This window comes from Pelobates fuscus, chromosome 12, assembly GCF_036172605.1.
Source record: "Pelobates fuscus isolate aPelFus1 chromosome 12, aPelFus1.pri, whole genome shotgun sequence".
In the NCBI taxonomy this organism is placed as follows: domain Eukaryota; kingdom Metazoa; phylum Chordata; class Amphibia; order Anura; family Pelobatidae; genus Pelobates; species Pelobates fuscus.
Genome location: NC_086328.1, coordinates 34,388,736 through 34,413,371, shown reverse-complemented (window position 1 = coordinate 34,413,371; position 24,636 = coordinate 34,388,736). Strand labels below are relative to the sequence as shown.

General features: G+C 40.5%; 1 protein-coding gene across 1 annotated transcript in view; it reads right to left on the bottom strand.

Annotated features, from left to right (window-relative positions):
* Positions 1-24,636, bottom strand: part of LOC134578593 (polycystin-1-like protein 2) — a 124,528-nt gene that overhangs the window by 11,453 nt on the left and 88,439 nt on the right. The window contains exons 24-37 of the mRNA XM_063437561.1: positions 24,257-24,487; positions 23,255-23,356; positions 22,567-22,745; positions 20,885-21,031; positions 18,863-19,062; positions 17,685-17,908; positions 16,611-16,821; positions 15,609-15,837; positions 14,546-14,774; positions 13,334-13,430; positions 6,735-6,869; positions 5,824-6,009; positions 1,572-1,899; positions 178-311 (exon numbers count right to left, since the gene is read on the bottom strand). Coding sequence (XP_063293631.1) covers positions 178-311; positions 1,572-1,899; positions 5,824-6,009; positions 6,735-6,869; positions 13,334-13,430; positions 14,546-14,774; positions 15,609-15,837; positions 16,611-16,821; positions 17,685-17,908; positions 18,863-19,062; positions 20,885-21,031; positions 22,567-22,745; positions 23,255-23,356; positions 24,257-24,487 — 2,632 coding nt within the window. The remainder of the gene's footprint in view (positions 1-177; positions 312-1,571; positions 1,900-5,823; positions 6,010-6,734; positions 6,870-13,333; positions 13,431-14,545; positions 14,775-15,608; positions 15,838-16,610; positions 16,822-17,684; positions 17,909-18,862; positions 19,063-20,884; positions 21,032-22,566; positions 22,746-23,254; positions 23,357-24,256; positions 24,488-24,636) is intronic.

Sequence of the window (24,636 nt, the reverse complement as noted above, 5' to 3'; positions counted from 1 at the left end):
TAGAGAGACGTGCACACTTGTAGTACATGCTTATCAGGACAGGGTTCCTTCCTCGTTGCAAAGCCTTGGGCAAACTACTGGCACTCGAATGGTTATTTTAATTGAACAATATTTTTTATAAGCTCATCTTTTACATATTTCAGCTATATCATGGGAATCCGAGCAATTTTCTCTTACCCAATGCATTGGTCTCAAATATCAGTTTGACGATACAGAAGAGATTCACGTTGGCATTGTAAATCGTGAACTCTACAAAGACGGCTCTGGTGTAGGTGTCCAGCCAAACATGGCTAAAAAGGTCCTGCAGGACCCTGGAAAAATAAATCGATGGTTACTGACTATTAATGAAGTAGCAGGGATTATAACATCAATCTATGTTATTGTGGCAAAAGAAGCCCCATAACATTAAAATCACATATCTCCTTGTATTGCGATTCTTATACAGTAATCATGTTGAATGTGGGTTTGACTTCTATGTGTGTGTGCATTCTGTGACTTGGTACATCGTACGTGTAGGAAAATCTACCTGAACTCTCCATTACTCCTTGGTGGGCTGCTGAGTCTTATTATATATTTGTTATGTGAAGAAGCACTGGTAGTAGTGTAGAATGGTGTTTGGGTGTGCATATTTAGCTCTTTGTGAAATCATTGAAAAAAAGGCAGATTTGGTTATTTTTGCTGTATTTGGTTAGCTGTTAAAATCAGCTGATTCTCTGTATAGGTTTAGTATTTCAGCTATTTACAAACAACTGTAATACATCAAGATCAGTTGAATTTGTTTGATATATGTTTTTCTGATGCAGAGATTGCATCAAGGGCTACTTATTTGGCTGCAGATTGGTTCCAATTTACTCAGAGCTGTTTTGAAATGAATCTCACTGCTAACACGAGATCTAGACGGGACACGAGTCTAGAATTCTTAGCGTAGTGTTTCAAAACCTTCTTCTGGGTACCATACATAACATATATTTACAGCCATGTACCACTTGTATATCATTAACCCCTTGCAATGAAACTACTACTTTTGACCACACCAGGGGTACGATATGATGTACCTACATCACAGCTTTAGAAACTGGGGTCTAGAATGGTAGTAGAAGGACATATCTGACTGCTGATGGTCACGCTTGCTACCATGGATGGAGGATATGACAGAGTTGGACATAAAGATACAGGTATTATGAAAACGCACTCCCTGATCTTCTCAATAACACTGGCTGGATCAGCTAACATGACATTTACACAACTACAACCCTTAGTTATCTAACAAGAAGGACTTTTCACACTAATCTAATAACATGATGATGTTATGGGTTTTCTTTCCAAGTTTTACAATGTAGACCTATTAATGTGCTTGGCAGGCTTTCTAAGACACCACAATGACAGTCACAGGCTCATCATTTGTTAGCAACATAGATCATAGAAGATACCTGAAGCTCATTTCTTTAACAGTATTTAGACTGTCATTCTTCTGGATTAATATCTTATGTGCTCCCTACAAAATCTACATTAAAACATGAACCTGTCTGAATTTGTAGTACATGTGTAAACTTGAGATTAATGAGAATTACCTGGATGCAGTTTTCCGATCATTTCCTAAATGTGCCACATAGCCCCCTCCCCTGTAAGTAGCCCGTTTTCCCCAGGTTGGATAACCTCTGAGTTTGGATTGGTTCTGGTAGCTCCAGGCAGTGTCTGTTTCCGTAATGTTTGTTGCGGAAGACACATTCCAGTGTTCCTCATAATGACCCATGTCTTCAGCATCCAATGAGTATGGTGAACGGCAGTTTTCTATTTTATTACGCAGCGCTGGCACAATTGGGCAAGAATCACGCTTTACTCTAAGCTGACGGAGTCTTGTGGTGCCAACAAGCTTGGAGTTACCATCTGTTACAAATCCTGAATCACATAGAACAAAAAAACATAATATGAAGATCAATAATTGTTCTTGAGTGATGAAAGAAGCAAAATGAATGATAGTCATGTTGGAAAAATCAGGAAGGTTCCTTAAAGGGTTGCTTACACCACGACCAACTTAGTGATTTGAATTGGTTATGGTGGTAGGAGTCAGTATGTGTAGTGTTTCAGCTTGAAACGTTGTACATACAGAGATATTAGTTTTTTTTTGTTGCACAGCCTGCACATGTGACATTGGTAACCCAGAACTCCTCTGGGCTACCAATGTCAATTCTGTGCATAAAATACATCTGATGTCAGTGCTCACTGCACTCTCACAACAGACATAGAAAAATATATTTTTAAAACTTTTTAAAATCCCCCCAGCCTCCCCACTCCCTTCCTACACACTTTACCTCCCTCCCCTAGCCAGCCTTGAGCCCGTGAGAGTTCGCTGAGCCCCCAAAATGGTCCAAACGCACGTGGCCCCAGTGACGTCAGAAGATCAGCGCCGGGAGCATCGACCGGTGCTGGATTCCAGGTAAAAACCTTATTTTGCAGGGTTAACTACATATTGAGAGGGGGACGTTCTCCACAGTGCCCAATAGGGCATATTACACCGGAAAGGTACCCCATCTCAAAAGTAGAGTAAAAAAATAAAGTTAGAGTAACCCTTTAATCTTGAGATTGTTGTGCATTGACTGGAAAATGTCATTTTTTAGGCCTAAATACTCAAATTTGAAATATTCTACAATCTTGCTATTTTTTTTTTTTTTTTGTAAATCTGTTTATTGATAAAGTGTTTGCAAAGTCAACAAATAGAAATAATGAATAGTATGACTCATACATCGAATCATTCTTAAAATACATAAATAATACAAGCGTGAAAGCAAAATCAGTGTCCTGAAAAAAACAGACATCTTGCAAGCATGTTTGGCTGCTCGTGTACAAAATAGGTGGACACGTAGGACCATTTCAACATTCGAGGAAGTTGGTCCAATTAACCATATCCCACATCAGGGTACATGTGAGCTTAATTCCGTTATAGCCTTGAAATTGACAGTAACAATGTACTATTGTAGGGAAACCCCATATACCGATCCCCAATGGGAACTTGGCAGAACATGTAACTTAGATGTAGTGCCCGGAGTCTAGAGTGTCCCCATAACGATTACCTATGGCAGAGCTCGTGCGGCGTTCAGGTATCCCCCACTTCTCCATGGTGTCTAAAATCTCAACTACAGTCATTGGATGAAGAGTGTCGAGATACCCAGTAGACTGGGTATTACTCATGCACGCAGATGTAAGAAGTCGTGTTTCTATCTAAGTGTCAAGCCTTCGTCAAGCTCGGTATATCCCGTTTAAGCGTCGGGTATCCAGGACACAGGATGTCCCGAAGTCCGTGCTCTCGATTAGGTGTCAGTGCATTTTTGTCAGTTTCCATCTGTAGGTATCCATTCCGTCCATGCCTGTTACTTGTCTGATGCATCGTGTAACCTATCTTAAAGTCAACTCATCCGGCCCCGGTCCCGATCCCCGAGGTCCCGGTGTGCAGGTAGAAGAGGTAAGAAGAAGGGTAAAAGCAGGGGAGAAGGGTAGGTAAGTTACATGGGTAGAACCCCTCCAACTGGGTCCGCGCCAGCCTGTGCCCCCGCCGCGGGGCCCGGTGCAGCTCCACCCCCACGGTAACGGGAAATATACAAGAACCACGGCATCCACATTTCTGCGTGTCTGGTTCCCCGTCCCGTCAAAGTAGCATGTGCTTCTTCAGCTCCCTGGATCTCTTCCACCCCACGAATCCACTCTGTCTTGGTAGGAACGCAAACTCCGATTCCAAGGAGCGGAATTCCTCTGTGGGGAGTGTTAAGTTTAGGACCTCACATTTCGAGATGTTAAGTTTGAATCCGGATATTTTTCCGAATCTTTCAAATTCTGAGAGGAGACACGGTAGCGTGATCCTGGGGTTGCGCACAAAAAAGAGGAGATCGTCCGCATACGCAGCAACTTTATGCTGAGTTCCTTGCCATTCGTATCCCTGTATATCCGGATTCTGGCGGATTGCTTGTAGCAATGGCTCCAGGGTCAATGCGAACAGCAATGGAGAGAGTGGACATCCCTGTCGGATTCCATTGCCAATCGCGAAGTCCCGGGTCGTGGCTCCATTAATCCGCACAGACACGCGTGGCCTGCTATATATGGCAGATATCCACGTGAGGAGTCTCTGACCGCATCCCTGCCATCTTAGTGTCGCCAACATGTATGTCCAGTTGAACCGATCAAATACTTTTTCGGCATCAGTGGATAGTAGGAGTAATCGGGCCCTCATTTTCCTCGCATGGTGTTGGATAGAGAAAAGTCTAAGGTGCTATCTCTAGCTTCTCGACCTGGGATGAAACCCGTCTGATCCGCATGGATTAAGTCGGGGAGGAGATGCTTAAGTCTAGTAGCCAGAACTTTTGTGAACAATTTAGCGTCAACATTTAATAGCGAAATCGGTCGGTAACTGCTGCATTGTAATGGATCCTTCCCCGGTTTAAGTAGGACTGTAATGGTGGCCGCCAGGGATTCCTTTCCCAAGTTCCCCCCTTTGCCCACCACGTTGAGTGCCTTGGTGAGCCACGGTAGCAATATTCACGAGAAGTGATTATAATACCCCGTAGAGTAACCATCTGGGCCAGGAGCCTTGCCGGTTTTAGACGTCTTAAGGGCTGCAGCTAATTCTTCCACAGTGATCGGGGCGTCCAACAATGATGCCGATTCTTATCTTGCTATTTTTCCACCTCAGCTATTATGACGTCAATTTTGGAATTCCCTGGTAAATTCTAGAGAATTAGTGAATATCAATTAAGGTATTTGATAAGCATACATTTAGAGTATAAATCTCTAAATTGACACCTTGGATTCACCAGAAAAGGTCTGGTCCCAGTTACCTTTGTGATGCATGCCTCGAACATTTCCTGAATACCGTGAAACCTCATAAAAAGGTTAGTATTGTCAAAGTATTGTATCAGACAAAATATATTGAGATTTCTATATTTTGTCAAGTATCTCCAGGGCTATAAATGTTATCATGCATGGTTTCAGCACCCCTTGTCTAACACCTGGACCATAAGAGTCACCCTATGGTCAACCCTCCTCTGGGTGTTAGTGCATTAACCAACTTAGCTATTCATCCAAATTTTTAGAAATGAAACTTGAAGAGGCACGTGATCTGCAATAAACATGGACTTTTATGTTCTAGAATGAACTTAATGGCGTGATGTTTTTCTGTTCAAATTCACATCTGATTGCACAACACAGACTGATGTTATCCTGACTTGCCACAATAACAGCGGCAGCTCTTACCATAAAAAGCAGGAGAATTAAACAAAAATGGAACACATGCAACACATATGGTAAGCAACCCCAGGATCTTAATGTCATCTATTTCAAATCAATACCACACATGTCCTTAGTGAGAGAAAACTCTCCAGTTGCTATGTAATAAAAGTTGGTATTTTTAAGTAGTTGCTGAATACCAAAGCATTGTCAGTTGATTTAAAGGGGGACTTTATCCTTTATTTCAACGGTTAGCAATCCATAACCCATAATGTAACATATGGATCAATCATTTCTGCTGCTCGAAATCCTAGAGACTGCATCACCGATAATGTCCTAAAATACGGCTACTGGTATAATATAATTTCTGAGTCCGTCTCTTTTACACAACTTAGTACATTCCCAGACTAAACTATTTAATTATTGTTATCAGCATTTCATAGCACAAACATTTTACAAAGGAGAATTTGAACTGTAAGTAACTGACAAATGAATTTCGAAAGAAAAACATTTTTAAAATTATGAATAAACTTAATTTGGAAGGATTTCAAACTTGTCCACAATAGTGAAAATTATTTTACAGTTTTTGTTTGTACTTTTGCGTATTACCTGGGTAGCTCCCATACAAGTTGTTGATTAAGGTTGTGTTTGCCCAGGTAAAGAAGCACTTATAGCTGCATACATCTTCAAGGTCATTGGTGAAACTGTGTTCGATATGTTTATTAAGGTAGTATGAGTTGGGGTCTCTCTGCCCGTAGGCAACCAGCAGGAGCATCCATAGAAAGCCTATGTAGGCTGCAAAACACACAAAAAAGGGAGATTTTTAGTATATGTGACATTAAGGGGCTGATTCACTACATTGTGAATTGTTGTGAATTCCCAATTTAGATCCAAAATGAATTAACAAATTGTGGAATTTGTCAAAGTCTGGAACCTTTTGCCTTATTCTGCATTTTAGCTTAGAATGCTCTGTCATTTATTCTTCAGTGTTTTGGGAATAAAAACATTAGATATGCAAAAGAATGATGGTCGGTGGTGTAAGGCAAAACAGGCTCCACACTCTACAAAATTCTTTCATCCCACATTTTTCCCTCATGATCACCTGTCACTAAAAAAATCTAAAGGAGTTTATTAATAGACAGTGAGCTGTAGTTCATTTACAACTGATGCAAGTATGAACAAATATGATGTAATGTTAAAGCAAAGAGGGTTGCAGCCATAGGATAAGTACCTGTGCTTGAGTCTGGGCTAAGTGTTATGACATGTCTTCTCAACTAAATGGGCACCTCTTGTGTAGCCCAAGAGGACAGCAGGTAAAATATGTGGGACATAGACACTGTAGCTTAGAAGGAGAACAACGTGGGCAGGGCTCACCGAAATCAGGAAGATAACAGCATGGGGTCAACAATGTTAAAACATAGGGCATCAAGGTGCAGTATGGGACTACAAGAGGATGGCATGGCATGGGGACAACATTCTGTTTTAATATTTTGGTCAGGTTCCAAATAGCAACACATTACCCAGTATTTCTCGAATTAACCCAAACACTTTTTGTTCCTTTATATAATAGTTCTTCATCCTGGAGACATCGGTGGGAGGAGGAGGCTGGTAGATGTTACTGTCTCTGCGTGATTCCAGAAAAGGATTGGGATTACCTGCAGAACCAAATACGATTGTTACTGGTTTCCTCCACCACAAAATCCATTTTTTTCTGTCCTGCAATATAATCTCACAGCATGTGCCCATCCTTTAAATAAAGCCCAGCGAAACTATTAGTATGTCAGGTGGACTTTACAGAAAGGTCACAAAATTATGGATATCCCATTATATCGGCGTGGTCAATCCTACCTAGGATAATGAAATCCCATTCAGCAAACTTCACATTTGGGGATCACATCTCTAAGTCAGCTATTTTGAACTAAAATTTGAAATTTAATTTGAATTCACTTTGAATTCCTTAGAATTCATATTTTACTGAATAACTCTGATATATTGCCAGTGCACAGAGTTAGCTGATATTCCCATAATTCTGACACTATCCCAGTGTTCTAATTTTGTACCCTGACATGTAGATACCTAACACTGATAGGTTAATGAGATATAGATTCCTGGCGTCAGTTATGGGAATTCTTAGACTGTTTAACTTTCTGTCTCTAGAAGCGACCTATACAATATTATGATACCACATATAGCTGTAATCTGGCAAATATTTAACAATGTATGCAACAATATTCCTAATTTATCTCCTGCTTTCCTGCTGAGTGCACTTCTACAAGCAACCTTTGGCCTTATCATAAGTTTAACTGTCGGTCGTGTGCAATGGGTTACTTGCCTTTTAAAGATGCAGTGACATAAATAAATGAATACAAATACCGAACTTAGATTTAAAAACAACCTGTAGATCACATATTTTATTGGTCATGGAGACATTGTTATTTATCTATTTTATTTGCTGTTATTTATGAAATGGTAGAGACAACAAATAATGTGGAACTAGATGAATTCAATTTTTTTTTGTCAATCTTTCTTTTATTGAAGCATTTTTGAAGGGGTACAGAAGAGAGGGAGGGAAACGTATAGTTTGAATACAGTAGAGGAGTAAGACATTATCAACTTTAAACTATTACATTTCTAGTATAGCGATGCTTCGTTTTTTAAATTTTTATAGAGTTAACAGCCTCGTTTTATATTATACAATCAAGCGTAAAACATGAAATTGAGAGTTTTGACTAGACATAAGTATGGATAGTCTGGCAGGTTAAGTATAACAGTTGCTGTAGGTCTGATATTGAGTGCTAAGAAATATGATTTACTACGTGTCAATGTGACTTGCTGACATAGGATTTGCTTGGTTTAAATGATAAAAGGGAGATACACGAAGCAGAACAATGCAATCATAGGGCAGTGCTAAAACATTGTAAGTCATCTATGTCTAATGGCTAAGAGAAGATGGAAAGATCATGCTAACAGGGCTGGCTATCCTTGCACAACGCTAGACTATGAAAAACATGCAAATGCAAGGAATGCTAGTAGGTGAGTGAGCAGTCTTGGGAATGCAACGGTTACTTAGCAATTAGTAGTTAGGACGGTGTACATATTAGAGCATTTCACATAAAGGCATGAAGGCACGATCAGGTGAGTAAAAGTCCCGTAGTGTCCCTCAGGATGGGGTCTGGCAGGTCAAACTGGTGGCTGCTTACTGTCCCCAAGTATGAGCATGTAGAATCGCGTTAGGAGGGTAACTTTGCTTCAACATCGGTTGACTGTCACAGGGGGAGTCAGGTTTAAAGTCTATCAGGGCATAGACCACTATAGCTGCGTTGCGGAGGTGGCGTGGCAGCAGTCTAGGCCGCGGTGCGGCATTGAGAACTGCCGGGAGTCATCCTATACCTGCAGTCGGCATTGGTAAGGCACATGTTGAACAGTCCCAAGCATTGGAGCGATCGGCACAGGGCGCGGGCCCCCTCCTGCCCCAGGCCCCTTCAGGGGGTGGCATCTTCTGACCACTGGCTCGATGGCTCTGTGAGGTCGAGGCAATCCCATTGTGGGTGCAGTTGGTGCCAGATCTCTTTCGCCGCCAGCGGCGGGCAGTCCTCCTGCAGGGTGGTCGATGCTGTGGAGGTATTTCCCTCCTGGCACCCGGGCTCGGTGGGCTGTGTGTGTGAGCGGTTTTCTTGTGGGTAGGTGCTGTGCCCGGAGTGGGACGCCTCTTCCCCGTGTCTCTCACCTCAAGCTTGCGGTCTGGCCTTGGTTGCGGTCTCGCCTTTTTCTGCACGCTGCAGGGTCGGTTCAGCTTGTAAGCTGCCGGTTGGGGTATCTTGCTTGCCCTCTGGGTTTGAAGCCTCTGCTCCAGCTTGCGCCAGAATCTTGCAAATGTTGCGTTTATACGTTGGTAAATATCGCAGAGCTCCCCTGTATCAGGCAAGCGGTTTGAACTGCGAGGGTCGCTTGCCGCCGCCATTTTGGGTTCCCCATGCGTTAGGCTGTCCTGAAGTTGCAGAGTACAAGATTGCTCGATATGCTTATGAAGCCTGTCGTTGGGTGTGGACCGAGATGTCCCCCATCGGTCCAGAGGGGGGGGAGGTAGGAGATGACACTTTCGAGGAATCTTTGTCCGGGTCAGTCAGACTGGGGAGCGGCCGTCTCCCTGCTGCCCGATCTCCGGTAGGCCTCTGAGTGTTCTGCCCGGTCTCCGAGAGGTGACGGGTCAGAGTTTGGTACCGGATGGTACCCCCGAGTTTCCCCAACATGCTAGGTGCCGTTCAGTCGTGGTCGTGCTGATATTTGGGGGTATTATCCCCGAAAACTGTCGAGTGGAGCGGGAGCTGAGGCACAGCACGACCGCTCCGTCCGGATGCTAGGCTCCGCCGATGAATTAAATTTTGACTATAATAAATAGTAGTTGACACTATTAAAGGAACAGTTGCTGTAGTGGTTATGGGAACAGGAGTGTCCTGCCGCCCTCCCATTGTAAATAGTTAAATTGTTTTAGAAAGATTTGACTTCAAACCTGCGTTTTGCTAGGCCAATACCTCTGACGAGCAGGGGCTTCTGTTAGCTCTCCTGAGCCTTATGCTAGCTTATTGAATGAGATTATCAGCTGATCACTCTCAGACAGTGAGCTAGACCCTGCACCGCTGGACTTATCTCAGATAGAGATCTTCTGGCTCTCTGTTGGTAGGGAGCAGGGAGCAGTTCCTGGAAGGCTTTAGGTAAGAAGTCAAACCATTCTAAAATGGCGAGGGAAGGATGCCAGAATGGTGTAGCGCCTGGAGTGTTCTTTTAACTGGGGTGAGAATGATTTAGTTTCAGACCTTTGCACGACAGTTGTTGGAGACGCAATCTGAAATGTATATTAAAAAACCTGCAGTTTAAGGCCTTGTGGGAAACGTATATATCAGAGCAGGTGTAGCTTTGCTATGTAATATCACATTACTGGATATACCTCCCTTTACAGATACAAAACAAATATAGACAGAAATAAGATTAAACAAATTAATGATGTCCTTGGAATACAGAAATATAGTATTTACAGCCGATACGGACCATTCAGGCTAAAATACTACATAATCTTTAAAGAGATCATTTCACAAAGAAGTTAAGACAGTTTTCTACCTATAAAGAAGGCAAATTATGGGAAAATATAATTAAAGGCAGGATACCATATAGTAAATCTAAAGTAACATCTCTGCCTTAGAACTGGGAAACCCAGGATCGAATCCCGGTCAGACCACGTCATCAGTAAACAGCCTTAGGAAAATCACCTAATGAAAGCCAACCTCAAATCCTCATAGATTGTAAGCTCATTTGAGTCGGGCATTCTTCACCACTAAATATCCTCTTTCTATAATTATGAAGCTCTGCGGACTATGTGGGCGGCGGGCGCTATATAAATGCTATTAATTATAATATGTGGGTTTATTTTATCATTTCAGGAGAAGGAGTTAGGCAAATGCAGGCAGATAAAGCACATCATCTGTAATAAAAAGGTAATTGTTTTATACAACTACGACTTATATTAGATAAAGCAGAAGGCCAATTAGTATGCAGTGTAACCCTTATCCAGACACTATGGTTGAATACAAACATTTATTTGAATGCAATTATAAAAAAAAAAAAAGGTTTTGAAATGTAGTTTGCTTTGTGGCTACTAGTGATGTCCCGAACGGTTCGCTGGCGAATAGTCCTGGCGAACATAGCTTGTTCGCGTTCGCCACGGACGGCGAACATATGCGATGTTCCGTCCGCCCCCTATTCGTCATCATTGAGTAAGCTTTGACCCTGTACCTCACAGTCAGCAGACACATTCCAGCCAATCAGCAGCAGGCCCTCCCTCCCAGCCAGTAACCTGTGTTTATTATACATTATCCCCCATAGCCAGTAACCTGTGTTTATTATACATTATCCCCCCATAGCCAGTACCTGTGTTTATTATATATTACCCCCCATAGCCAGTAACCTGTGTTTATTCTACATTATCCCCCATATCCAGTAACCTGTGTTTATTATACATTATCCTCCCATAGCCAGTAACCTGTGTTTATTATCCATTATCCTCCCCATAGCCAGTAACCTGTGTTTATTATACATTATCCTCCCATAGCCAGTAACCTGTGTTTATTATACATTATCCTCCCATAGCCAGTAACCTGTGCTTATTATACATTATCCTCCCATGGCCAGTAACCTGTGTTTATTATACATTATCCCTCCCATGGCCAGTAACCTGTGTTTATTATACATTATCCCCCATAGTCATTTATCGTTGGACCTAGGCAGCATGATGTCTTAGGCCGGCCCAGAGAGTGAGTGAGTGAGTGAGTGAATAATATAATATATATGTTCAGAAACATATTAGTAATATTTGTAAATCGGGTTCATGCAAAGAGGGTGAAAAGGTATTAAAGAAAAACACACTTATTGCATCAAATTTACAAAGCCAAACTTTTAAAAGCTTTCCTCATTTCTTTCTCGGGATGAGGAATATATCGGTTGTAGACTGAGGATTTCCATCTGCCCAATCTTTAATAATATGCACTGGAGTGTCAGTGTTGAAGGAGACCGAAGCTGCCCCTATTCTAAATGAAAGACCCGAGACATGGATACAACCCAATCTTAGGAGTAGTGTTCTGATGTAGAAGATGAATTTAGCCGTAGTCAGAGGGATTCAGTGAGAGTAGTGGTGAAATGTGTGTGGCATGACTGAGTGTGGGTAAGTAAGAGTCAAGTATTTTAACTGGGCACTAGTTCTAGGTGGGATAAAGTGGTATAGCGGATGGATGAGTAGTTTGGTTCGTTTTAGAGGTTTGTAGAGAAAGTATATAGTGATCATGATTTTTAGCGATATCCAATATTTTTAAGGTGGTCCCAGTGCCACCACTCATATCTGGTGTCACAATAGCTTGCATTTAAAAAAAAAATAACTTTTTTCACTGTAATATAATAGCAGTCAGTTTCCTTCACACCTGTGCGTTTCAGGGCCTGCCAGGGCACAGTGTCACACCAGTGCAACTCATATCTGGTGTAACAGTAGTGTGCATTAAAAAAAAAGCTAGAAATTTGACTGTGAAATAATAGCAGTCAGTTTCCTTCACACGTGTGCGATTCAGGGCCTGCCAGGGCACAGTGTCACACCAGTGCAACTCATATCTGGTGTAACAGTAGTGTACATTTAAAAAAAAATACAGGGGGCTTGTTGTCACCTTTCGGGGACCCTTGGTGTTGTACGTGGCTGGGTGGAGGAAGAGACCTTCAATGACATCAGTGAGGACAAGGAACGGGACATGGCTAGCTTGGTATCCAACCTTGTGCAAATGGGGAGTTTGCGGTTGTGCAAATGGACTGTTTGCGGTTGTTTGCGGTGCGTTAAACGGGGAGTTTGGTCTGTAACTGTGAAGCGGGCGTAACCCTTACACTACCTGATCGATACAACATCATACCTGATGTTTTAAAGCACGTTATTCCAAACAATTTAGGAATGTTAGGTGATTTATGCCCTTTATGGATTAAAACCAGACTCTGCATCAACTATGTAATTTTCCATGGGAGTTTTGCCATGGATCCCCCTCCGGCATGCCACAGTCCAGGTGTTAGTCCCCTTGAAACAACTTTTCCATCACTATTGTGATAAAATTATCACATATAAATTCGCCTGCCTATTGAATTCTATGGCGGTTCGCCCGGTTCGCCCGTTCGCGAACATTTGCGGAAGTTCGCGTTCGCAAAATTTTTTTTGTTCGCGACATCACTAGTGGTTACACATAATAATGCAGAAGTAATTACAGGACCATCTAGGGCAAGGGAAATTATATACATGAACACAGGAGATTTAAAAATTCTTAGGCACCAGAAGCTAATAATATCTAATCCCAGATAGCGAAGAATAACTGGGTACGTTATATTCGCACATTCCTACACATTAATGATGAATAACATAGCTTATTGTCTGACAATCGGCTGCCATTTAAGAAAAATTCAGGTAGAAGGTTAATGTATTCCAGTGACCACATCTATCCTCCTAATGTTGAAATTTGCTTCCCCTCATTCCAACTGTCACCACATTCAGTAACTAAATATGCTAACACTTCCTTTAACGAAACTAGGATTTAGATCTATATACCTGGTACGGACAGACTTCCACCTAGAGATGTCTCTTCTTCATCTTCTGGTTCCACTTTTTTTAGGACAAGTGCAAAAAATGCTGCAAACCCCAGCACCTAGAACAGATAGCATCCAGTGAAAGGTAGGTTATGGAAACATTGATAGTGCACTGCTTAGGCTTAATAATGAACGTTAATACTCAAACTCATTCAAGCAGGTTCTCATCAAACTATTATTCCTATCAACATTTGGAGCAGTTTGGAGCAGTTTGTCTCATTTGTCGTTACATTCCCACCTTTATAATATTGTAAAGCGCTGCGGAATGAATTGGCGCCATATACATGCTAAGAATAATAATCGTACTGTCAGTAATGCTAGCAATGATATTTTAAGTATTGTTCATATTTATGCCAGTATTGGGAATATATAATTGACATAAGTTTTTCCTCAATTATTTATCATATGAAACCAATGACTTGACTGAAAAGTATTAAACTTCAAAGTTTTCACGCCTGAGATTTTTTTACCAAGTACTACTGAAAACAACAACAATACAACAATACACCACCAGCTCCCCATCCACAAAAAAAAGTTAGCATTAAAGAGCACCGGTCAGGCTGTCACTTCTCATTCATTATTATAATATAGTCAACAGCTTCAGGTAAGTATATCTCCCTTTTCCTTCATCCCTCAGGCAGCACTAGACAATTGGATGAGACGTGACAATGTTGGAAGTTCAAATATTTATTCTACCTGATTTTTCCATTATCTCATTCTATTTTCGGTTCTGAATACAGTCATCTGCAGCCCTATCTAGTGCACATGAATTAAACATACTACCATTAGGTGGCACTACTGTATAATTAACTAGACTTTTGCACAAATTCCTTTCAGCTGTGTTGTACAAATCAAATGCTTGTTAATCGATGGACATACATATTGATTCATCAGGCAATCCCAAACACTTCGGCTAGAGATGACCCCCTCCAATATTTTTTTTAGAGCTCCCAAAATCTTTGAACCACCATCTTTGCATTTTGATTGTACCTAAAAAAAAAGGTGTGGATTTCTATATTTAATTTTATTTTACACTTCTCTGAAATACCCCGTAGTTAATTTGTTTGATAAATTAGTTTAATATTTAAAATACCAGAAAGTGACCGTTCATCTTTAATTGTTAACTTATTGAAGACAGTCAAAGAGCATTTAAAATAAATTGCAACAGAGTTACTTTTAAAGGCTGTGTGATAAAGAGACTCTCGAAGAATGAGATGGCCATGGAGATAAGCCACTTGATGGAACTGTCCTTCCCGTAATGCAACCCATATAGCATAGTGAAAAATCCCGACACACCACTTGTAGAAGCAACGAGAAACCAGCCGATGAAGACAAACCACCAGGGAAGTCCTTTGGTTGCATTCTTCTTCCCGTTTTCAGAGAGACTGCCCATGGATGAACATCTATAGAATACAGAGTAGTGTAAGTGACACCATTTTTGTGGATTATCTAAATGTGGCTAAAAGCGTTTCCCTTTGGCTGGCATCTTGCCTCCTGGTCCCCCTGCATGCGTGACAAACTCATGGTGTGGCAGAAGTTAATCATCCACTGCCATCCAAGCACGACTTCTACTACAGCTTTCCACCACCCGTCACGCGATCATGTTAACCTCTGTTGTATGTACATGATCCAGCTGTCCAGTGCTCACTGGGATTAAACCTCAGCAGTCTATGTTATGTTATGTTATTTCTTATTTAATTGGGCATATGGTGTTTTAGAATCCTGTACTGTATGGATGGTGACATCATCAAGTAATTTAAAAAGTGTGAACACAATACACAACCAAAACAAAAGAATACAAATAACCTCTCCTTTTGGATTCAGATGCTTCTCATCTCAGCAGCAAGGAAGTGACAACACATTTGCAGCCAGTTGGAACTCCCCCATACTACATTAAAACAATCACTATTCTTTATTAAGTAATTTAGCATTGTATTCTTTATGCCTTTTGCACTGCAGTCCATCAATAGATATGTCCTTAGCTACATAAGTAAACCAAGTAGATCAGAGGAATTTCAACAGATGCTGCATAACTTCAACTCCCAAGATGCTTTACGCGTCTCCAGGTATCATGGATGCTGTAGTTCAATAGCTGGGGATCTACCATAGGACCACTTCTAAATTAAATCATATCCCTGTTATTTCTAAGGAGGTAGCATTGCAATGGGGCACACTCTTGTGGTGAAAGCAATCACTGCACAGCAGGAATATTTTCATAGTGTAAAATCACATCTCACATTTCACTGGCAAAAGAGGTGGAATGGATACGATTTTCCAAAATCTCTTTCATGTGCTGCACCTGGCTGATAGCCTGGCCGTAACTCTGATGGTTTTGGAATTGGTGCGGCCCCAGGAATTCCATTTTCCTCTCCACTTGCTGGAGCTGGTGGTAAAGATAACGGCTCTGATCACAACGTGGAGGTCTTGCGTTGACTCTCTGCTCTGGAGAAGGGCTCCTAGTTTCATCTGAAAAGGAGAAATGTTGACTGCACAAAGGTCCGGTAACTAGTGGGGTCCATTAATAAAATATTCAATGTAGTCACTGATATAGTTCTGTATGTGTCATACTGTTTTGTGTTTTAAGTTGCTTCCAGGCTTATCACCATTTAAGTAGGCGTATACGTATGCTGGCAGTTGATTCCTACCAAGCTGAACATCTCAATACATATAATAAAAATAACAGATAATAAATTAGAGTTTTAGCGAGGCCTCAACGTCCATACACAATCTATTACCAGAAAGGGGCAACGGACAATTCTAGTCAATGTGGATCAACAGATACTTTCCTATCGTTTTTTTTTTTTGAATTTCACTATCCAGTTGCCAAGTACATCATATTAAGCTGTTTAGGCATCATGGAAGTTATTAACTACCGTGAGAATTTAGAGCGAATTCAAAGTGAATTTTAAACCGAATTAGAAAACATTTTCGAAGTCACTACTGCTTTTGGTTCTGCTTTAAGTTTCAAATTTACTTTGAATTCCCACTTTAGTAAATAACCCTGTAATTATTTATCTGATTAATTATCCATCCTCTCCTCCATGGCTCAATGTGGGCTACAAAGTTGTTTTGGGTTACATGGCACCCTTAAAGAGCCACCACTGACATGCATATATACTCTACCGAACCTTTCTGTCTATGAACGTTAAAGACACATTGTTCATGTTATTTGTTAAATCTACCGTCTGATACTATTGACATTTATACATTTACTTCTGGAATTCTGTCGTGCAATGTACCTTGAAGGTTCACTGAGCCCAGGCTGAGAATAAGACTTTGATCTTTCTTTTTCCCTTCTTCATAAAAGTCTTGTCCAACGCGGTTTTGTCTAAGGACAATATCTTCCACCAAAGACAGCAGGCGGTTTATATCTACAGTTTCGGCGAGATTTACATCAGGCAAGGCTTTCTTCTGGGTTTTAAAGAGGGAGCTAGCAATTTTCCGGATATCCTACATGAAAAAATATGAACATCTACGTTTTCAATGTGATCTCTAAGGTTGTCAACGATGAAAGAGGAGACCCATGAAATGAAACATTACATGTGGTAGAAGTACATAATGAGGCAAATGGCCATAAGGCATCCTCTGATTTGGTGACAATTAATGTAAAAAGATGTAATTCATTATAAGCATATGAGGATGAATTGTTATTAAAAATAGGAACACGTCTCATTAACCTAACAAGCTCATATTTAGAGAACAGACCTGTTTGAAATAAAAGGTAAATTCTTATTTTTTTTGCTAAATGGTTGATTGGAGCCTTCAATACAGAATGCTGCAGAGATTTAAATCTCTGTCAATGACCAGAAAATTCACAGACAATGATAACTTAATTAAAGTCTCCAGTCTGCTGTAAAATCGGAAACATTAGGAAATTAAAATCAAAATTAGTCATGCCCCTAATCTTTTACTTCTATATTTTGAACTCCTATAAGTGGTCTCTTATATGAACTTGCCTTGAATGGAAACATTACCGTTTCTTCATTTATTCATTCTGTATTATCCATATTCTTTAAAATTCTCAGTAGCATTTTTTCCATTTTATAGAACATAAAATGTAAGGTTTTAAAAGGTGACATCCCATTGCGGTGGTTATGGTGCAATTACGTTTTGTGTTTTGAGTGAGTTAAATCGTTTATGAGCTCTTTAACAAACATGGGGGGTCTCAGATTCCCATGGTGTGTGTCTTGCCCATAGGTAAATGACAGCAAAATAATGACATAACTGATAGAACTAATGCGAATGTGCAACATCTGTGTTAATAGTATTAAAAAGGTTGTAGGTGCTTCCAGGATCCCGAAATATTTGTATACCTTTATCACAGACTCAGATGTGAGAGATGAGCTGAAAATCTCTGGTGGGGATCTCCTAGAAGCTGATGGCATAGATACTTTGTCTTTCTCTTTGTCCGTGGAACCCTTAGACTGCCTTGGTCGAATGTGTCTGAAGATCTGAACAATGAGGAGGTTGATGGGGAACATCAGGAGGGAGCTTTCAAATCCAATCATCACCTCTTGCCAGGTGAATTCGATCTTACCTTGGGAAATATTGAATAATATATATGGGTATTACAGTGTCACACCCAATATCTATTGACAAATTAACGACTGCCGATAAGCTGTTAATCATGTGGACAATCACAATCTTTCTTTCACCATTAACAGATTGGTGAGAATGTGCCCTTTTCCTTACAGAAAATACTCAAATTCTGGTGATTGAAAACCATGAAGGACTTTAAATCAAATGACCAGTGCCCCAAATGATTACCACAAATACCTCCCCTGACTTGATGCTATGTATGAACAACGTTAAGTAGGAATTCTTTGTTAGTCAATTACAATGTTTAAAGGATACCATAAGCCATAATATAAATAAGTAAAGCAATTCAAGCACTGGAATTGTCCATATGAAACTTAATTGATTAATTACACTCAGGTCCCCTATCAGCAACATGAATGCACTTGGCTCTATATAACATTCAACCCGAGATCTAATTTAAAAAAAATAAAGGCTCCAATATTTTTACATGTTAATCTCACGGTATAGGAGGACCATTAAGCTCTGCAGTGTAAGATATATTAGAAAGTCCTGTTTAAGGTACAGTTTTAAGATAACAATATTTTTTCTGACTTTGACAGCATTACAGGAGTGTTTTTTAAAATTTGGATTGTGAACATTTTGCCAACTGTTACTCGATGAAGGAGAAAAGTCAAAAAATTTTAGACTAATAATAATAAAATAAAATAGAGCTATATGTTAGAATATGTGGAGAATATTTTAAATACTTAAATATTTTAATGTATCAGATTAATTCTCTTGAAATGTGATTAATTGCTATTTTACAAATTTTAAAAAGGAGGGGACTTTCTTGCTACAGGGACATTTTCTTAATATATAGAATAAATGTCAATAAAAAAAGAACCATTCATACATTTAGACCATGGCTTCCCAACACATAATATTATAACACAATTTCTCACAAGATCTTTACCTAAGTCCATCTTCTGTTCGGCTGGGTCAGTGGGAACTCCCCAGAACATAATACTGGTCAACATTGTGCAAAGAAGCAGTGAAAAGCAGCAGGAGACCCGTTGTACCCGAGTGAAAGGGCTTCTGGGAGATCGATTAAAAACAGAGTACCAGATATGCCCATCTCTGAAACCTTTGGAAGTTTTCATAAAAAATAGATTGCTGGAGAAAGAGGGAGAACAAAGACTTTGCAAAAAATGCAACTCACTAATAAACCATAGACCTGAGTTGTCTAGTACAGTGTTTCCCAAACCAGTCCTCAAGACCCACCAACAGTCCCGGTTTTGTCAGTATCTCCATTGGAATAAAACAGGCAGGGCCGGCGCGTCCATAAGGCGGCACAGGCGGCCGCCTTAGGGCGCCACAGAAGGGGGGCGCAAAAATCCAAATCTCTGGCACCTGGCCAGAGACTTGGATTTTTAAATATTTCTGACACCCTAAGCCCACAGCAGCCGCCCCTCACAACTCACACACTGCCGCTGTTTTGAAGGGCAGAGCTGCTGCTATGGAGTCACACTGTGGAAGCCTGGATGCTGCAGGGCCTCCCTGAGGCATTGTAACAGCCCTGCAGAGGTTTCATTGGCTGCTGTCTGCAAAGCTCCGCCCCCTTGCTCTGTATCAGCCCTCCCACAACATGATGTATGTCACCAGACCGCGAGGGAGTGGGAAACAAGCTCCCACTCTGAAGGCTGGCTCCAGCTCCTACAGGTAGGAGCTGCCACAACATATATACAGCCTGTTACAGTGAGGAGCACTATGGGGCAGAAAGGAATTAGTAGCTCTCAGCAACAGGAGCTCAGGGTGCATGAGGAGCTACAAGCTCTGATGGTGGATCACCCATGGTGTGTCTCCATGAGTGACTGTGAGTGAGTATCTGGTGTGTGAAAGTGATTGGGTATCAGGGTCTGTGAATGTGAGTGTGTTGTCTGTGTGTGTCAGAGTATAAATGTCTGACTGTGAGTGTGCATGTCCTGCATGCATAATTGTAAGTCTGTGTCTGTGTGATTTTGTGCATCTATGAGTGTGACTGTAGGTGTATGCTGTGAGTGTGTATCACTGTAAAATGTGTATGAGAATATTTCTGATTGTGATTTTATTTGACTGTAACTGAATGTGTTTGTATGTAATTGTTAATATCTCTGAGAATTTATGTTACTGTGTGACTGAGGGCAGTGTGTGTATGACTGTGTGCCCCTATCTGTGAGTGAGTGTTTTGTGACTGTTACACTGTAAGTGTGTAGAGCAGAAGTAGCTGTAAAAGCTTATAAAAGGGTGCACACAGGGAACCTGGAAGGGGTTAATTGACCTAATTGCTATGGGAAGCTAACCATGATGTGAATTGAGGAGAAAGGGGTACATTGCAGAGAAATATGGAATTTTAGTTTAGGAGGGCATAATTGCAAATAAATAAGGACTTCCAATATTTGGGAGGCATGGAGTAAACTGCAGGCCTGTGTGATTATTAATATTGCTTAGGGAGGGGGTTAATTTTCAGGAGGCTGCCACCACAAACTCCTGTTATTGAGCTAAGCCCAGCCATGTAGGACCTCGCTTATTGGTTAAGAGCTTCAGCTAAGCGCTGTTAGCCAATGAGAGAGTTAATGCGTGGCTGGGCGTAGGTCAGTGGCACTAACCAGAGCTTTCTTGTAGGCATTTCCAGCAGCAGGGGAAGTGTTGCATGCCTATCAGTACCCAGGGAACCAGTGTGTGTGGGGAAGAGAGGGGGGGGGGGGGGGCGGGGCGGAAAAATCAGTTTTTGCCTGTGCAGCCAAAAAACCTTGCACAGGGAAACATATAAATCCTGTATTGTTGGAGGGCCATGAGGACATGGTTTGGGAACCACTGGTCTAGTACAAGACTGTGAAGATGTTTGATGATCATACATTCATTCTAGAAGAAAATACTACAAACATTACAACACAAATACAAATTCTGGAAAGATTATGGTGGTTGGCTTTAAATAGTTGTAAAAGCTGAACATTACCTGAACTGTTTCATGTCCTCCTCGGTTGCAATGGTGAACACTTTATCCAGTACACAATCTCCTACTTCTATGGACAGCCATGAATTACAAAGGACATACCATTTCTGGTCCATCTCCATGTCATGAACCAACACTCTGTTAACGTACCTGTAAATGTCAGAGTTATAGAACACTTGACGGCAAAATTAGACTTCAAAAGTTATCTTTAGCATTGCTGTATGGAAGTTTCTGAACTCCTTTTATAAAATTATATCCCAATTTGTTCCTTACAAATACAATAATATCAAACTTTTGCTATAATCGGTGCTATGGAATATTAACATTATATAAAATCTAATGATAAAATAGCAGTAGTACACAAGAGTGCATTTAGCTTAACCCCTTAAGGACACATGACATGTGTGACATGTCATGATTCCCTTTTATTCCAGAAGTTTGGTCCTTAAGGGGTTAAGCACAAATATACACAAATACACCATTACATCGGTTTATATTCAGTTAAAATTCTCTTTTAAGTCAGCAACTTACAAGATACAGGAAGTTGCCATTGGTTATCGCACTCTCTGGTCACTATCAGTTTAAATTGTACTGTGTTGTGATCAGAAAACACAATGCAGAAATCCCATACTTTTGGTAGCTCTCATTAACTACGTTCTCTTAAGGGCTACAGTGGAATGCATGACTGGCAAGTCCCCTCACTTCATCAGACATATCTGGCTTTAACATGGTGCCCCTGGAATGTAGGTATACTTGGCAAAGCCAGAAACTAGAGATTAACTGGGTTAATGAAAGTGAGAGTTAAAAATGAATTTAAAATTTTAGGCCAGTGTCGCAATACTGAAAGCGAAATGAAGTTCGGTTATTTTGCCATCAAATTTGAAATTCCTATAGAATTCCCTTTGAATTCTCACTTTAGTGAACATCGCTGTCAATGTTGGTTAATTTTAAAGCAACACTAAAAAGGCACCCAGACCACCTTATCTCATTGAAGTGGTCTTGGTGCCATGTCCCCACCCATTGTAATCCTGCATTGCCATGCTGCAGGAACTGACAGACTGACAGCCACTGAAGGGCTTTTGCCAAAATAGTGTAATAAAACTTTTTCAAACTATTTCAAACAGATGGACTCATGCAGACCATCTGATTAGAACAGTTCTTTGCCGCACATGTGCACTAGCCTCCCGATGCTTTCCATCATTAATCTTAACACACCGGAGACCAGCAGCATTCAGAGAATATGCCCCATGAAAAGTGATATCAAATATATGATGCCAACAAACATACATTTACTTATTTTTGATTTCAACAAAGTTTATTAAAGGTTTATCTATGTATAAAAAAAAGTACATGAGGTGAAAGTCACAAACGTACATTTAGAGAAACACACAAAATACATATTTATAAGGCTGTACTCTAGCATGTACAGCAGGAGTACACAACCCATGTATAGATAGAAAGTTGCAAACAGTATGGAAAGGATCAACATTATTAAACTGTACAGGAGAACAGTACAGAAATCACCACAGGGACTTATTTATCTTTAGCATATTCCACGTCTACATCCAGGACACTGAGATAAGTTTATACCAATGTATAGTATCCAAGTGGTTATGGTAACTAATATGTCATTTTTGTCAAAAAGAGGAATGCTTTTACCGTAGACTTTATTAATCCAGTCTTACCAGGATGGCTTGTCTCCAGAGTTGTCGTGCCAAAGTCTGATGCTCATTAACTCCCCGAGTGGGAAGAGGGTTGTGATCAAGAAGATATCTGATCCACCTCGCTCAAACACAGCTCCATCAGGGTCATATAGATGGTGAGGTTCACTCTCACCTTCAGAGCCATATAGGGTAATGGCCACCTTGGAGGAAGATTTTACATTAATTCATAGGAGTACTAAAAGAAAGCACACACTCAAATTTAAACAATGCTTCCCTGCTGCTTCACACTCTGGGACAGCCTAAATGTCTCTAAAGCAGGATACAGACAATACATACAGATAGTAGTACACAGACAACTGATGTACCATTAATGCTAATTAAGCACTGGTGTTGAGAAGTACTTTTTGTAGTGATGGGTAACCACTGACACTCTTGTGGTTGAGGACTATATCTTCCATAAATCACAATCAGCAGTTCCACTGGTGATGCATCTTGGTACACAAAGTCCTCCAGACACCGGAGAGCTAAAGGTTAGCATGAATAAACTGTTGGATCATAACTTATGGACTAATAAAGGCTAGCTATCATTGGCTAGCTATTGGGTCACATCCTCTTGATGGCCTACATAGGTTCGAAACATCAGGAGTTCCTAAGATAAGGAGACCTAGTAAGCCAAGCACTTCTAATTCTTTAGGGCCTCACTATATACCTTGGAAGTTGTGGCAGCTCCTCTGCGATGACCAGTGAAAATTGTGACCAGGTATCGGTACTGAGCAAATGGGTCATTATCTTCCAATGCAATGACCTTCACCTGTATCAAATATGCACAGTACATTATGTCAGAAATTTGTGTCTGCTCACAAAGGAAGTTAAACATCCAAGTACAAAATTCAAAGAAAGCATTAAAGATGACCTTTACAAATATAAATAGAAATACTGTAAACAACTGATGTACAATCTGTGCACCAAGATTTATTTGAACCAAAGAAGAAATGTTTCGCAAAAAATATATATAGTGTATATAGCGTTTCATTCAAAAAGGACACCAAGGCTATAAAAAGAGTTAAAGGGACAGTATAGTCACCTGAACAACTTTAGCTTAATGAAGCAGTTTTGGTGTATAGAACATGCCCCTGCAGCCTCACTGCTCAATCCTCTGCCATTTAGGAGTTAAATCCCTTTGTTTATGAACCCTAGTCACACCTCCCTGCACGTGACTTGCACAGCCTTCCATAAACACTTCCTGTAAAGAGAGCCTTATTTAGGCTTTCTTTATTGCAAGTTCTGTTTAATTAAGATTTTCTTATCCCCTGCTATGTTAATAGCTTGCTAGACCCTGCAAGAGCCTCCTTTATGTGATTAAAGTTCAATTTAGAGATTGAGATACAATTATTTAAGGTAAATTACATCTGTTTGAAAGTGAAACCAATTTTTCTTTTTCATGCAGGCTCTGTCAATCATAGCCAGGGGAGGTGTGGCTAGGGCTGCATAAACAGAAACAAAGTGATTTAACTCCTAAATGACAGTGAATTGAGCAGTGAAATTGCAGGGGAATGATCTATACACTAAAACTGCTTTATTTAGCTAAAGTAATTTAGGTGACTACAGTGTTCCTTTAAGCTGAACATTCACTCATTATAGAAATGTTCTAAGCATTGTTTCCCTTTAATGTATTAATACTTATACTGTATAGTATCTGCTAAGAATATACCTTGGCATTGTCTTGGATGTCTTTCCTTCTGGCCCAAATTAACACCATCACGTAAAGAACAGCGATGCACCCAACAGTGGTAACCACAACTGGATTGTCCACAAACGTAGCAAAGAGTTCAACAGTTTTGGTGACATCGATAGCATTGGGCATAACGATAAAGGAGCTCCCGAAGAAAGTAAGGTGATTACAAACACAATGGGTGCTGGTAGGAGTTGTTTTAGGTCCAACCTTATTAAATTAAAAAAAAATCAATCACAGAATGTTCAAACCCATTTAGCAGTTATAGCAGGAAGAAAATGAATTTGCATAAACTTATAAACTTTTATACATAACTATAATACATACAACTATTTATTACAGTTTTAATTTATTTAAAA